General features: G+C 37.4%; 2 protein-coding genes across 3 annotated transcripts in view; one reads left to right on the top strand and one right to left on the bottom strand.

Annotated features, from left to right (window-relative positions):
• The window catches only part of arpc5a (actin related protein 2/3 complex, subunit 5A), a 110,998-nt gene that overhangs the window by 37,691 nt on the left and 55,803 nt on the right, over positions 1-17,504 (bottom strand). The window lies entirely within an intron of this gene.
• Positions 8-4,100, top strand: ptgs2a (prostaglandin-endoperoxide synthase 2a). Of its 2 annotated transcripts, none has more exons than XM_056244678.1 (9): positions 8-149; positions 289-405; positions 500-643; positions 1,090-1,394; positions 1,507-1,590; positions 2,001-2,247; positions 2,336-2,622; positions 2,943-3,090; positions 3,454-4,100. In XM_056244678.1, exons 1-9 carry the CDS (start codon positions 89-91, stop codon positions 3,864-3,866), a joined length of 1,806 nt encoding a protein of 601 aa, XP_056100653.1. In that variant the 5' UTR covers positions 8-88; the 3' UTR covers positions 3,867-4,100. The 2 variants fall into 2 exon arrangements, with proteins under 2 accessions (XP_056100653.1, XP_056100654.1); XM_056244679.1 differs by having other exon boundaries at positions 2,336-2,626; positions 2,947-3,090.

Genomic DNA, 17,504 nt, shown 5'->3' with positions numbered 1-17,504 from the left:
ATCGCTTCAAGGCGCACAGAATTCCACGAGCTGTACCAGAGTGCGCGTCTCTGCTTCGGAGTAAGACATTATAGATAAAACCACTGGAATGAATAGACTGGTTTGCCTGGTGCTACTTTCAAGCTTTTGGATCTTTCCCGGTGAAGGATGTAAGTTAACTCAGCTTTAGCAATGTTTGACTGCTTCTTTCACAGTTTGATTTTTCTACATGCAATAACCTATAATCATGCATGGAAACAATCTTAATTTTTTAAAAAAATTGTACGTCATGACTTTTTTTTCTTGCAGACGACCCTTGCTGTACACAGCCTTGCCAAAACCAGGGTGTATGTTTATCCAAAGGCGCGGATGCTTATGAATGTGACTGTACCAGGACAGGTTATTATGGTGAAAACTGCACTACACGTAAGTCTGGTAATGGATTGTATTTACAGATAAAAAATTACATAGAGAAAATGTGTGCACTCAAAATTGTTTTTTTTTCTTTCTTTCCTCACAGCTGAGCTTCTCACACGTATCAGATCAACTCTGAAACCAAGGCCAGACATAGTGCATTACATTTTAACACATTATAAATGGATCTGGGACATTATCAACAACATTTCTTACCTGAGAGATGCCATAATGAGCTATATATTGACATGTAAGTTGAATGATGTTGCTTTTTAAGTGGATTCATAGTAAAACTGAATGCAATTTAAAAAATAAGAATAAATGGTATAACACTTTACAATAAGGTTCATTAGTTAACTACATTAGTTACATTAACTAAGAATGAACAATACTTCTTCAGCATTTGTTAATCTTTGTTAATGTGAATTTCAACATTTACTAATACTTTATTAAAATCTTGTTAACATTAGTTAATGCACTGTGAACTAACATGAACAATCAATGAACAGCTGGATTTGTATTAACGTTAACAAAGATGAACAAATACTCGTACAAATGTATTGCTCATGGTTAGTTCATGTTAGTTAATATATTAACTAAAGTTTAATAAATGAACCTTATTGTAAAGTGTTACCAAATAGGTAACACCGAATAAATAATTGCACAAAGTAATATTCCCCTTTTCTTGTTTTACAGCAAGGTCCTATTTGGTCGACAGTCCACCGACGTACAATGCAGATTATAACTACAAAAGCTGGGAAGCGTATTCAAACCTGTCCTATTACACCCGCACCCTCGCCCCATTGCCCCAGAACTGCCCTACGCCTGATCTCCCAAATGCAAAGCAGGTGGTTGAGAAGGTGCTGTTGAGGAAACAGTTCATCCCTGATCCACAGAGGTCCAGTCTCATGTTTGCTTTCTTCGCCCAGCATTTCAGTCATCAGTTCTTCAAGTCTGACTTTAAAAAAGGACCAGCCTTCACCAAAGCCTTGGGTCATGGAGTAAGTGGCATTCAAAGCTATTAACCAATTCACTTGGAGAGAAAATTTTACAAACCATCCAAAGTGTATATGGAACTATAATGCAATTTCTAAAGGTTCTGTAATGTTTTAGGTGGACTTGGGGCATATTTATGGAGAGACGCTGGAGAGACAACACAAACTTCGTCTATTTAAAGATGGAAAGCTAAAGTATCAGGTTTGTGCTATACAAATGGACATTGAAACAGCACTTAAAGGGATAGTTCACCCAAAAAAAGAAAATTCTGTCATCATTTACTCACCCTCATATTTTTTTCAAACTTGTATGACTTTTATTCTTCTGTGGAACATAAAATAGGGCATTTTGAAGAACCGTTTTTGCCCATACAATGAAAGTCAGTAGGGACAAAAAAAACAAAACAAAAAAAACATTGGACCCCATTGACTTTTAATCAAGATATTTTAGGTTCCTAAGAAGAAAGAAGATCATACAGGTTTGGAACGACATGAGAATGAGTTAATGATGACCAAATTCAAATCTTAAGGGGAACTACAGCTTTTAAATGGACATAAGTATTGGTTAAATGTGAAAAAAGTATTTAATGAAAAAACATATTTGACCCTTAGGTTGTGGGTGGTGAGGTGTACCCTCCGCTGGTGAAAGATGTCCAGGTGGAGATGCACTATCCTCCTCATGTCCCGGAGGAACATAAATTTGCTGTGGGTCATGAGGCCTTCGGTCTGGTTCCAGGTTTGATGATGTATGCAACCATTTGGCTCCGTGAACACAACCGTGTATGTGTTATCATGAAGCAAGAGCATCCCGACTGGGATGACGAAAGAATCTTCCAAACCACTCGTCTCATCCTGATTGGTGAGTCAAGGTTGCACCATCTAAAACATTCCTAATCTTCACGATTTTTGTGGAGAGATTAAATATTTCCTTAATTATTTTCTTCCAGGTGAGACCATCAAAATCGTGATTGAGGACTACGTTCAGCATTTGAGTGGCTACAACTTCAAGCTCAAGTTTGACCCAGAGCTTCTCTTCAATCAACGCTTCCAGTACCAGAACCGCATTGCTTCCGAATTCAACACTCTGTATCACTGGCACCCGCTGATGCCCGACAACTTTCAGATCCAGGATCAGGTCTACGGCCACCACCAGTTTGTGTTTAACAACTCTATAGTGACCGAACACGGCATCCGAAACTTGGTGGAGTCTTTCACCAAACAGACGGCTGGAAGGGTGAGTTACACTTATAGATAGAAAGATTCTCAGAGAAGCCTAATGTTGTTCAAAACCTGCATAACTTTCTTTCTTTTGTGGAACACAAAAGAAGATATTTTGTAACATTTTAATGTTATTTACTTCATACAATGAAAGTGAGTGAGGTTCAATGTTGATTTGGACCCCATTGACTTTCATAGTATGGACACAAAAAGTTATTCAGAATATCGTCTTTTGTGTTCTGCCGAAGAAAATAGTCAGAACGACATGAGTGTGCATAAATCTCTTTGTCTTCACTTTACTGTCTTTGTTAATTTATCTCATGTTTTCGTGAACAGGTAGCTGGTGGACGCAACCTGCCGGCTTCAGTTCAGGGAGTTGCTGTTAAAGCTCTGGAGCATTCAAGACAGATGCGCTACCAGTCTTTCAATGCCTACAGGAAACGCTTCAACATGAAGCCCTACTCGTCCTTTGAGGAGATGACGGGTAAGACAAACCGTGAACATCACTGGTGTCAATCCTAAAGGCCCGTTCACATTAAAGAGGATAACTGTAACTAAAAAGTTTTAATAATCATTCCAATTCTACGAGAATACGGAAGTCCACACTACAACTATAATGATAATGACACAGAAGAACTATATTGTTGGAATCACTCTCAGAACGATTTTTTCCAGTTGATGAACAATAAAAACATTGACAGCCAATCATAGTTATAGTTCTTAGTGTGAACAGGCCGAAAATATGGCAAAAATGGAAAAACAATTCTTTTTATAAAGATTTAGAAATGAGAATATTAGGAAAAATACACCTCTTATTTAACTGTAACTTTTTTGTATGGTAAAACAGGAGACAAGGAGCTGGCAGACGAACTGAAGAAGCTGTACGGTCACATAGATGCGGTTGAGCTGTATCCTGGCCTTCTTGTGGAGAAACCCAGACCCAACGCTGTATTTGGGGAGACGATTGTGGAGATGGGAGCCCCCTACTCTCTCAAAGGCCTCATGGGAAATGCTATTTGTTCTCCTGAATACTGGATGCCCAGCACATTTGGTGGGAAAGTTGGATTTGACATTGTTAACACAGCCTCACTCAAGAAGCTGGTGTGCTTGAATATCAATGGACCCTGTCCGATGGTGTCCTTTCAGGTGCCTGATGTGAAATTTCAGAGTTCTGAAAAGGTGAATTCAAGCTCAGTGCACTCCACAGAAAATAATATTAATCCAACGATTGTCTTGAACGAGCGGAGTTCAGAGCTTTAAAGATTTTGAAGGTCTCATTACTTTCACCATGATACATGATGTTATATTTTAAATTGATATTTATTTGTTAATTTATTTATATTAATAATTTATTTCAATGATGTATTTATTGCTGATTTTTCGTATTGTTATTGACATGCTACAAGCGTTGTAATGTTATTTTTACACATACTTGAAAAAAGATATCACGAGGTGGTGTTCTCATATGCTTTTGTGTTACAAGTGTGGATTTTTTACATGAAATGTTAAACGTAGAGGTTTTTTTTTATTTATTTGAGCATCCACATTTCAAATGGCAGTAAACGGTTGACAGTATTGGCCATTTCTTGAATAAAAAAAAAAGTGTTAATATGTTTTTTGTCCCTTTTTTGGCAATTATTCTTACTTGCACAATGAACATTTTATTTATACACATATGCATAGAAATATATACACTGCCTTTCAAACCAGACCAAACTAAAACAAAATAACAAAAACAAAAATATATATATTTTCTTGAAGTCTTATACTTTTGGGGTCCAATTTTCAAGAAAATATTATTTTTATACTTTTAGTGACATTTGTAGTTTTATAAAAAAAAAATCTATTTCAAATAAATGCTATTGTGAACTTTCTATTAATCCGAACAGTAAAAAATACAAAAAATGCATCAGTGTCAACAAAATATTAAGCAGCACAACTGTTTTCAACATTGATAATAATATTATGTTTCTTGAGCAGTAAATCAGCATATTAGAATGCTTTCTGAGGAACATGTGACACTGAAGACTGGAGTAATGATGCTGAAAATACAGCTTTACCATCACATGGATAAATTACATTTTGAATATAGAAAACAGCTATTATTAATTTCACAATTTTCTGTATCCAAAAACATCATACTGACCCAAACTTTTGAACAATAGTGTATTTAAAAATGTCCAGCAAATTTTATCTTTGTCCAATCTTAAAAAAAAAGTCCACACAAAATGTATTGGATGGATACTTGAGTCTTATATGGGTATTCTGAGGAGTACAGAATATATTATCCTAAAACAATTGTTCTACTGTTCTCTGAATTCATTGGATTGTGCTAAAGTTATGACGTTTCATCCACTGTGCTTGGCCCTGTAATTGCTGTAATTGCTAAATCTTTTCTTACATTACTTTTACTAAAAGTCTTTCAAGGGAAACTGCTGAACTCTCTGAACTTGCAAAGCAGTATGTTTGCCAAAAATGAGGCTGCATAAAAAAAAAAAAAAAGCCCACAGTGAATCAGTGATTCTCTTCAGCAGATCCAACTTGTGCATGATGTGATGAATACTGACTGCAATGAACCCAGACAAAATAACACCACCATATTGACCAGAGCCAACATACACTGTCAAGCTCCATAACAATCAAGCTGGAACAACACACAGAAAACTGCACATGGTGACGTGCGGGAATGCGCTCGTAGGGCAGGAAAATGTTGCATGCTCTTCTGGGAAAGGGGTTTGTTGCCTTAAACTGGAAGAAAAAAATTGATTAGAAAACTAAGAGAGTTTACTTTTCCCAGACGACAAGCAAAGTTCAAATGCAGAAGACCGCAGGTTCTGTGTGAAGAGGAAAGATTTATTTTTAAGACGTAGATAAAGGGAAGTGTGGAACAATACAGTGGTTGAGGGTAGTTGAAACATAATAGAATATTGAATATTACATTTCTTCATGGCTTCTCATTTATGAGGGATAATTTGAGGTTAGGGAAATTAAAGGGTGAAACTTACATTATTGTGCTTGAAAGAAGCAAAGGCTCAGGAAGAAACATATCATCAGCACAGGCAAGAAAAAAAGTTAATTGCACTGCACCCACCATAAACTAAAAAGAATGAAATGTTCTAAATCAAAGAAATGAATTAGAGAAACTAGGCTTCATTGTGTTGAGACAATTCTTTGGGTGGTACTGGGAACTTTCAGGAAAGGCTCTGCAAGCACCAGCATGCCAAACAAAACCTGCTGAAAAATTTATCACTGGTGTGGTGAGCCAAATTACCTAAGTGACAGTGGAATGTGAAATGGATGTTAGGGAAAGGAAGACTAAATTCACAAAGGCATGGATTTATACAACATCAGCTGGGGTTACAAATCGCTGATGCAATTCAGGTTACGAAACCCACATGCAGGACACGTATGAGAATCAGGAAAGAGCTGGAAACTGACTGGTTAGAAAAGAAAAGTTGGCAAAGAATTGTGTAGCGTTGACCAGCCCCGATTCTTACAGACAGAACTTAGCTCAGGACTTGGCTTAGCAACTACACTGAAAAAATAGTAACCTAAAATGGTAACATCTAAATTAACTCATTTTATTCAAGGCAAAATATTATTTAACATCACTGAATCAACCTAAATGCATTTATACAAAAAAATGAGTATGTGTTAGAAAGGGGACAACTGCAAGTTGCCATTTATTGCAGTGTTGTCTCCAGCGTGTTTGTTTGATTGAATGAGATCATTCAAAATTGATGTTCAGTCCAGACTGAATGGAAGGACTTGAATGGAAGAATGGAAACTCCTGTTGTGAGGAACGTGCACTTCTGGTCAAATTCAGACAGTGATTATAAACTCTCAACATCTACATACAATTTATATAAAGCTCAAACTAAAGCAAAAAACTCTAGGAAGCTTGTTTCCGCCACTGAAAAAAAAAATCATCATAATCTGATGAAAAAAAGTCAGAATTGTGAGACGTAAACTCACTTAGGTTCTTGTCTTTGATTTGTGTTGTGGTTTATTCTCCTCCGAGCTCCAACATATTTTGGTTTTGTGATGAAAGACCGTTTAAAACACAATTCATTGTTTGTGCGCGTTGTTGTTTTGAGGGCCCTTATGGGCTCTGTATGGCCCCCGAGGTGAAGAACCACTGCTTTAGGATAATTTTATTGCTAAAAGATAGATAGATAGATAGATAGATAGATAGATAGATAGATAGATAGATAGATAGATAGATAGATAGATAGATAGATAGATAGATAGATAGATAGATAGATAGATAGATAGATAGATAGATAGATAGATAGATAGATAGATAGATAGATACATAAATAGATTTTCAAAATAATCAAAATCAAAATAACACAACAAACTATCCATTTAAATATATTTTATAAACAATAATTGATTCATTTTTAATACTAAAAAGTAAAGAATTTAGCACAGCATTTTTAAAATAAACTTTAAACTACTGTTAGAATCAGGATAAACCATTTAAGGCATCTAACATAACTCATAACAAAAAGTTGAGAAACAGGTGAAACAGCAACAAGCATATTTACACTGATTTACACATGATTTCGACTAATGTTAAATTATTGACTGCAGGTGCGAGTTATTAGAAAGATAGATAGATATCCATGGCAACACAGCAGACACATACAACCCACTTGTACACATTCACACATAAATGGGCAAATCGTCAAAGGAAATAACTGATTCACTAGGTAATTGAAATAACTCATCTATGTCTGTGTGAACATGTCTGATGTTCTTTTTGGTTTCAAATTATTATTTATTTATTTTTGCTTGATTACATTGTACATTTTAATCTGAAACTGAAGCTAAATAATGCAATGTACGACATATTGAGAAGGCCTGTCCACTTTCATCTTCCAATCACTAACACTTTTATTGTACACTAAGGTTTTATATATTGCAACACATCATGTTTTATAACAGGTGAGTATTAATTGCCATCAGTTAAATCCAAGAATCAGGTGTGAACATTCCTGGTTTTCTGTTATTATCTTCTGTTGGACAATGGCTTGCCATAGAAACAGTAAGTTTGGAAAATATTACCGAGCCAGTAAATAAAGAGGGTGCAGAAGGAATGTGAATGACAGCTGTTGCGTGTCTGTGCATGCATGTTTGTGATTATAAAAGCAGCTCATATCAGAGCCAGCATGGCTTAGGATGATAGCTGTGCATTTTATACTTGTAACGTTGGGTAAAACTCAGAAGCAAGGGAAATAGGATCCAGTTGCAGAGAAGGTTTATTAAAGAAATAACAAAAATACAAATGACTGAAGCAGGAAAACAAGACACGGGAAAACCGAAAACCTCAACGTAACAACTTGGAAAGACTTCACAATTAACACAGGAAACATGGGAATTTAATACACAGAGGGTACCAAGTTTACAAGACACACCTGGGAACAATCAAAAGCTAATTAAACTGTGTAGCTTTAGACTAAAAACAGATAAGTTTTTCCTTTTTTTTTGCGTAGCCTACAGATGACAATGACAGCTCACACAGATCCGTGAAAAACTAAAAGCGCTGTATTATGCCGTCAGTGTAGTAGGCCTAGTTGGCGATGCCACTTTGTTAAGTGACAAACTTCCACACTTAGAAAAACTACGCACCTGAACATAACGTAATAAGCATGTACATGATGCCAGCGTTTTCACAAATTCACAAAAATGTGTTTTTGTAATTTACACGGAGACAAGAGTAGGCCTTTCGTTTTCAAAAACTTGCATTTTGAAACCTGCACTGTAAACCCTAATGCTGTCTTTACTTAAACAATCAAGTGTACTTGACTAAACATTACTTTAAATTTAGCATTTTGGCCCTGTCACTCAAAAATATAAGTTCAAATAACTTATTTACCTTCAAAATACATAAACTTAAGATTTCAAGTGCTATGAGCTCAAAATCATGATTAATCCTTACAAAAGGTCATTTTCACAGATGTTGTTTTCTTGACTGTGAAATGAATACATTCATACATGCTTTCTTCAAGTGCAAGGTGTCATTCTTATTTTACCAGAAAACAAATGGCTTTCATTATATTACAATTATTGATCGTAATGGAAATAAACTGATTTTTGTTTTTAAATCTGATACTTTAAACTTGATAAATAAACTTTAATACCCATAATACAGTACATCCCCAGTGTTAAATTTACATTGCTCAGTGTTTATATGAGTCCACACTCAAGAGTGTTATAAGTAACACTGAACCAGTGTTAAAGTTAATGAGATAATTAAGTGATTAATTGAGTGATGATTGAGCGTCATTTGTACAAGTTCTGAAAGTTAACACTGAAAAAATCTAATAAGTTGATTGAACTCAATTGATTTGAGTAAACTCGTTCCCTCAATTTAATTGAGTAATGGGGTCTCCCAAAACGTGCATATTTAAGTGTACTTAACTTGGTGCTTATGTAGACTTGACTTAAATTGTTTAGTTCACCAAACTTAGTCGATTATTTAATGTACTTAAACAATAAAGTTCACTTAACTTAGTGTTGATTTCAAGTGTACTTGTATATTTAAGTACACAGCAAAATCCCCCCGTGTTAAATGAACACTGCTCAGTGTTTATATCAGTCCACACTCAAGAGTGTTAAATGAACACTGAAGCAGTGCTAAAGGTAATGAGATAATTAAGTGAATAATTGAGTGATGATTGAGCATTATTGAAGTTACCTGATGTTAACAAGCAGAATCACTGAAGGAGAAAACCATAATTTTTAAGTCACCGTTATGGTGATAAGTGTTTGTTTTAGTTGGGCTCTTGACCCTTTGATCATTAACTTTATATTTTGTTTGACTGCTGTAACTCAGTTATAACAGCCAGATGAACAAATAGAAAAGGTGATCTGATGGTGGTGATTGTGTTTTAACATAATCATTATTTCACAATCTTTTGACCTGATTCCTAAACTCATTTAAAGCCCAATTTCCGAATTAGATTTATGTTATTAATTATAACAACACTGTCCTTGTACAGCATAACATTTTCAATGATTACATCATTATGCAAACAATTTCTTTAAAGTTGTTCTTATACATATTACCGTATATTATTTTTAGACACACCGACATCAAGATTCAGCGTATGATTCTCAGCAATGGTGATAAACGGATCACCTCTGAACATAAGCTCATTATTATTCATGCAGCAATGCATGATGGGAGCCAGTTTTGATTGGTGGCCCCCAAAATGCACTGCAACATGCTTTATGTCACCATTGTTGAGATTCACAGGCTGATTCTTGATATCTATGTGTCTAAAATAATATGATCTACATATTTTTTTATGATAACAACCTTAAAAGAGAATATTTGGATTAAAATTTAAATGTTACAAATATTATTTAAAATATAAACAGTGCAGGTGAACATGATTCAGCTTTATGTGACTTCAAAGATTAAATTCCAATAATTATAAAATAATGATTATGTTAAAACACAATCACCACTATCAGCTGACCTTTTCTATTTGTTTATCTGGTTACAACTGAGTTACAGCCGTCAAACAAAATATAAAGTTAATGAGTTAAGGGTCAAGAGCCCAACTAAACCAAACACTGATCTCCACAACGGTGACTTAAAAATTATGATTAATATCACTTAATCACTTAATTATCTCATTAACTTTAACACTGCTTCAGTGTTACAGTCTACATAAGCACCAAGTTAAGTACACTTAAATATGCACGTTTTGGGAGACCCCATTACTCAATTAAATTGAGGGAACGAGTTTACTCAAATCAATTGAGTTCAATCAACTTATTAGGGTTTTCAGTGTGTTTTCAGACCCCTAAAACGTCATAAATGAACGGCATTAACGCATACAGACAGCGGTTTCCGTTTTTAGTTCAAGACAGTGTCGTGTAAATGGCCCCTAAAGCTACACAGGACTACAACATGTGGTACAGGAAACAGGAAACAGGAACCGAACAGGGCAGAATCTAACCTAAAAGTCCACATAACAAAGGTTATAACAAGGTTAAACAAAACTGCATAACTTCAAAAGTTACACTGAAACTCTCTGCATTGATGCAAATTGCTTAAAATAAAGTACAGTGGATATTTGGTTGAAATATTTAATGTGACACTGAGTATGAATACAAATTACATTACACGATACATCATATATTACTCACAAAAAGAAACCAGACCAGAATGGAAAGTCACATCAAGGATAGATAATTACTGTGGCTCTGGACTCAGTTCCTCAGTTATTACTCTAATTTCTTTTATACTTGTTGGATGATGACCATAGCTTTCCCCGAAATGTCGTAAAAACCACTACATGAGCAACTCTCTTATATAACTCATTCAGCTATGATGGCTGAAGAGCATTGTCAGGCAGCATTGTCAGGCAGGCATACACACAATTGGTAAATGAGTGACCGATGCATATATTCTCTATAGGCATATAAATATATATTTGTGTTTTGAGAATGGCTCAGTTCGTTGTAGGCTTCTCAAATATTTTGCAGTGCAAGAGTGTGTGCGACAGAGAGACCCTGACCGAACAGAACATACTGGTGAGGTTGTGCAGGAAACCCTGATATGGACATGTTTTAGATGTGTTGAACTAGTTATACCTATTTACAGATAAAAATGTGTAAACATCTAAGTGATATTTCACATTGGGTTTTAACAAATTCAAGGAAACATGTCAAATTACTGCGGGGTGAGCCACTCAGGATCACGTGATTATAAATGGCATAATTACTTCTTTAATAAATTAAAGGTACCCTATGTAACTTTTTGCCCTGTAGTGGTTAAAAAACAAAACTGGATTCATTTTGCGGAAGAACATTGTTTTGGTTGTGCTTCGGCTCTGCGTGACTGTGCAGATGAATATTATCCTACTGCTCATAAAACATTAACTACTAGGCTTAAGAGATATTCTTCAGATGGAAAGGATCTCAAGCTATACCCATTAATAGACTCGGTACTTCCTTGAAATTAAATTCCAGCAGAGCGCTACAACAACCATGATGAAATGACACCTACCAATAGATAATGCTTTACAGTGAACTCTGTTAGAGAGCTACATTTGGCAATTTATCTGTTCAATAAAATACTTTACTCACCAGTTGAGTAATCGTCACCTCCTCGTCGCTTTTACAACATTTCAAATATGTATGCATTTCCCTGCGAAAAACCAACAGGTCTAAAATATAGACACCTATAATAGGCTTACCATTGTCACGATCACGCCAGGTTCCATCTCACTCATCCGACTGTCACACTGTAAGAAATTTAGAAGCGAAGACCAGGAGACTTGGTGTATTTTCAGCAGGATTCTTTATTAAGAATGTGCTGTTGGTCGCTGCAGTCCGACTGGAGCTGTACATTTATTCGGTGGCCAGTCCTTAAATGTGTTGACCTTACACACAGCCTTAGAAGTGACCACTAAAACAAAAGCATCTTAAGACAATACAGACAATTACCCATGACAGTGTAGATAATAGTACCCCCAAATGGTATGAACAGCACTTGGTCACGAGAAGGAAGACTTAACATTCATACATAGTTTGACTCTCAGTAGGAAGATCACAGACTGACAAAACCCCCTTACTGGAAACTCTATCAGTAAACTGATGCCATCATGTTCACCTTGATTGCCGAATACAGTATAGTTTACCTTAGTTTTTCATGTGATGTTATGTCAGGACGTAGGATCAGCAGATCTTAAAAAGATTTTTAAATGTGTAATCCCACAATCCCCCTTTGAGAGTTCTAATATCTCTCACATAATGCAAATTTAAACCTTTGTAATTCCATTCTAGGGCTTATGTTTGTTAGCAAAAGTCCCATTTTACAGTCATGTAACTTGAAATAGTTACAGTTGTAATCGAAATTATTCAACCCCCATTGCAAATCAGGTTTATTGGCAAAATTTACAAACTTTCAGCTGTTTGCAATGAACAAATCAAACAGAAGTAATTGAAATAGCTCAACACAACAAATGTTTCAAGTGGTTTCCACAAATTCAACTAAAAATTAAACTTTTAACTACTCTGCAAGGGCTTCATTAGTTGCACCAGGTGTCCTTGAGCTAGAAAACATATGACATATATGAACGGGCTAGGTTTGTTGAGTGTCACGTTTGACTGCATGTAAGAAAAATGGCTAAGTCAAAAGAAAAGTCTAAAAAGTTCAGAGAAGATATGATCGCCCTTCACAAACAAGGAAAAGGATACAAAAAGATAGTGAAGTCACTAAATGTTCCTAGAGACACCGTTGGAAGCATAGTTCGCAGGTTCGAAGTTAAAGGAACAGTGGTTACAATACCTGGACTGGGCAGAAAAAGGAAGCTATCAACAGCAACCAGATTTCTGAGAAGGCAGGTTCAGTAAAACCCTAGAGTTGACTGCAAAAGACCTGCAGCAAGATTTGGTGGCAACAGTCGTTGAGGTTTCAGCTTACACAGTAAGGCGTGTACTAAACGGATGCGGTTTCCATGCCAGAACTCCAAGACGTACACTACTACTGACCCAAAAGCACAAGAAAAGCCGTCTCCAATTTGCTCAAAAGCATATCAATAAGCCACAGAAGTTTGTCATTCTGTTCTGTGGAGTGATGAAACAAAACTGGAATTTTTGAGCCCTATGGATCAGCGGTATGTCTGGAGGAAGAAAAAGGAAGCATATGCTGATAAGAACACTCTGCTTACAGTTAAGCATGGTGGTGGCTCCTTGATGCTCTGGGGCTGGAAATCTGCAGCATGTGGAATGCAAGATGGATTCATTGAAGTATAAGGAAATCCTAGGAGGAAACGTCATATCATGCCGTCAGTGAGAAAGCTGAATCGTGGGCATCATTGGACCTTCCAACAGGACAATGATCCCAAGCCTACCTCAAATTCCACCAAGGCTTGGTTGTAGAAAAAGTCCTGGAAGATTCTACAGTGGCATCACAGTCACCTGACTTGAACCCCATATAAAATCTCTGGTGGGATTTAAAGAAGGCGGTTGCAGCACGCAAACCCACGAATGTTACTGAACTGGAGGCCATTGCTGAGGAATGGGCTAAGATTCCTCAGAAACACTGCTAGAAGCTGGTGTCTGGTTATAAATCTCAATAACCAGTCCCAGATCCCGGCCATCTCCAGATCAGATGGTGGACCTGCACCTGGAACTATCCATGACGCATCCCTGAAGTTCCAGCCTCATCAGCCCGTGTTAAGGCCTCATGGACACGACAGCCATCGGCACTGATCCTCAACAAACTCGTCTCCATACTGCTGTGACTCCGACTTCCATGTCCATGGATGTCTGAGATTATGCTCTAGGGTAAACCAGGGTGCCAGTTATGAAGACATCATGGCATTTACACATACCTGTAACACAAGAAAACAAAGAAACAGCAGACCAGCAGTATTCATGCATAGACTACTTCTTTTACATTCGTCTGTTGATCGAATAGTGGTTTTACATCTAACCGTATTATATAAAATATGGTGATCATAGTGTTTTTCTTAACATAGTCTTAAATAATTTGACACCTATGGACCAGTAAGGTGGGTATAAATTACTGAGAGGGGGAAACCTGTGAGGAAGTCTTCACCACTGGGTTGGCCCCCAAGGCCTGTTGCACTTCGGTTCTTCACTGGGCTCCTCACTGATCTGCATGTCCTAGTCTGCCCCTGTAGGTGGTGTGCACACTGTACCGTGTGAGACATGAGTTAATTTGGCTTTAAAGCTTGTGAATAAGCTTGCAGATGTACTAGAAAGCAACAGCATATCCTGCCCCCCCTCCCCTCCCCCCCCTCCCCTTCAATCAATTTACATTGTTAATTTCTCTGATGTTCTTTTTGTTTTTCCTACACTCTTTCATCCAATGCTGAGCACGTGTCATAGAGTTGCATCTTTCTAAACAACTCTGTCCTAAACTCAGAAAAATGTTCATGTACTGATGGCAAACTCTCAGCAATTCTCTGGCTTCAGGACCTGAGTTGTATTGACTGCTTGAAACGGCACTATGGGGGTTGCACATGGAACAGCGTCAACCCCTTCAACCCTACTCTGAGTCTTTTGTCTTGCTCCACACACTTCAACTGCATTTACATATTTATCCATTAAACCAGTATTGCTATTGTCCTCTAGTTTACATAAAGACTGTAAGTCAGCATAGCTTTCATCTGACTGTTGGTCACATTTGATTGAGGCTTTGTTATGACCCACCTTTTTCATGAGACAGGACACTCAAGTGTGCAATTGTTTGTTATGTTCTTCTAACTTAGCATTACGTTGGATTTGTTCTGGTGCTATGGATAGAGTAAATTCTCCGTGGCAGCAGATAGTGCCTTTCATATTTTTCTTTCTGATGCATGCACCAATTACTTTTTTTGCATTCTTTAATTTTGACCATACTTTTTCTGGATCAATATAAAATTTCTTTGTCAAATCCATTATGACCGACTCAATCACTATGGAGTCCATGTGCTCCCCTATCAATGATTTGTCCTGTCCATAAAGGGAGATAGTCCACTTTTTTCAGTTGTTGGTCTAGCGTTCATTCTCAACATTTTGTAATGTCTTTCTATCACAACAGGATACTTCAAACACGTCCCTGACAGGCAGAGGATAAACTTGTAAATTTGTTAACACAGAGCAATTGTTATTAACCTTCCATGACAAAGCAGAGGATAACCTAGTTAATACGCATCATAATGTATTAAAACTTCCCTGGAAAGCAGAGGATAATTTTCTAACACACTACAACAGTTGTAACCTTCCCTGACTTAACAGAGGATGAGCCTTCTTCTCTAGCAAAGTAGAGGATAACTATTCTGTTAACAAAACCCTGTAGCTGTTTGTTAACATTTCTCTGGCAGCGCAGAGAATAACCACATGTACTGGTCTATAGATGTTCTTTGGATAGAGTAACACTCACCAAATCATGGTTTAGCTGAAAGATTCAGTCTGGACTTATGTAAGGAGAGGAGCTCTATCCGGGTCATGGCACCAAAACTGTAGGAAATTCCGAAGCGAAGACCAGGAGACTCTGTGTATCTTCAGCAGGATTCAGTGGCCCTCCAGGAGCAGGATTGGACACCACTGATCTAAGATCTCTATATTCATCACTTACCTGTTTATTGATTGTGGTCCTGCCAAAACATCTAATAAAAAAACCTGTTCGAGTTTTACCTCGATTCTGGTCATTTCTGTATGTCTGTATTATGTGACAACCATAGTGAATCAGGGTAAGACAAACAAAGCAGGATTAATTATGTATTGCCAAAAATGCATTACGACGAAGGAAACCGATTTACATTGATATATTCTGACTTTCACAGACTCAGCCACAACATCAGTACCAGACCCTACAGCTCCACCCACTCGTTCCAGCTCACCTAAATACTAACTGCTGCACCTGTTAACGCTCATTAAGAACTCCGATAAATACTTCAGACTTCACACATCCTTTGTATGGTCTCGTCACTCTCTACCGTGTGTATGGATTTACCTGACTGCTTACCTGTCTTGTGGACTGAAGGGTTGGTCAAAATCCCTTGCCTCTTCAAATACATATATAATCATATATCATTTTGAATGGTTATATACTTCCTTTATAAAAATCAATAATCAAATATATTCATTATCACATAATAATTTTTATATTCTTTGTGCTTGTGAAATTATATTTTCTTAAATGCATGGATGTAAGTAACCAGTTTCTTTTAGGTGCATTCCAATCTTACTTTGAGATTGCACGTAGTACACGCAGGACACGAAGGCCACTTAACCCACAAGGCCGTTTGTCTCTTTCTCTGGTATCAGTAGAGGGTCCTAAAGGCAGCGTGGACACAAATGATTCTTCGCTGGACATATGGTCAAGCTATATTGAGCGTTACAATCGAACTTTAAATGTTGTATTAAAATGTATTCTTTCCAGTATATTTCCTTCCTTGGGAGTAAATGCCAGTGATCTGTTTTTCTCCCAAATGAGTGAATGTTTTAGCATTGTGTTTTGGTATACTTAACTGATAATAAGGAGCTCAGACTCTCTTCAGCCTTGATGGGAGCTGTTATTTGCTAGTGTCTGTTATTTGTGTGTGTGTGCGTATGACATTCTATGTAGGTTCTGGACGGTCGGACCAGACACCCCGGCGCCCTTCTCTAACCTGCGAGGCCACCACAGACCTAAATCTAATGAGTGGACGACAACTATCTTGACTAATGGCGATAGGCACCCCTATCTCCTCACATGTGTTAAATTGTTTAGGCTCTTAATGTTTCTTAGCCAATGAGAATCATTCAACCTGTAAGCAATGACGTAGCTTAGACCTTGGAAATGGTATAACTGCTGTGATCTTTGTAACTGTAAGGGGGGCGGCCTACGAACTCCTGTGTGAGTCTTGAAGCTGACTTCTGCTGATGAAACTGCATACTATCTTCAGTAAAACTTTTCTTTAATTTTTTATAATTCTGACTCCGGGTCTTCATTCTTCATATCTGGTTCTGGGTCTTTAACTGTATACCCCTTACAGTTATGGTGGAGGATGCACAGGCAATTATTCTCGGTGACACCCCTGGCAAATCAACAAACAAGGTAGTAAGCTTTTATTAATTGTTAGGGCTGTCTGACTGGAAGAGATTTTGAAGGAGAGCGGGAGAGCTTCACTCCGATGAGGCGAGTGAAGGAGTAAGTTAATTATACTGCTGACAGTATAAGAAGTCGCTGAGAGCGTCGTTAAGGGTAACGGCAGTAGACAGCGCAAGCGAAGCGTGCTCTGTGGGGGCCCCGCTGGGCATTACTGGTGTAGCACCACCCCAGCAGAGTACGTCCCTGGGCTAGAGGTCCAGTGGCACCGTAAACCTGCTCAATCTCTTCCATTTCAGATAGGGGATCCCCGAACTTAGTGAAGTGAATCA

This window comes from Rhinichthys klamathensis, unplaced genomic scaffold (assembly GCF_029890125.1).
Source record: "Rhinichthys klamathensis goyatoka isolate OS25496 unplaced genomic scaffold, OSU_Roscu_1.1 h1tg001043l_1, whole genome shotgun sequence".
NCBI lineage: Eukaryota > Metazoa > Chordata > Actinopteri > Cypriniformes > Leuciscidae > Rhinichthys > Rhinichthys klamathensis.
The sequence above is the reverse complement of the archived record's forward strand: the minus strand, read 5'-3'. Positions and strand labels throughout refer to the sequence as shown.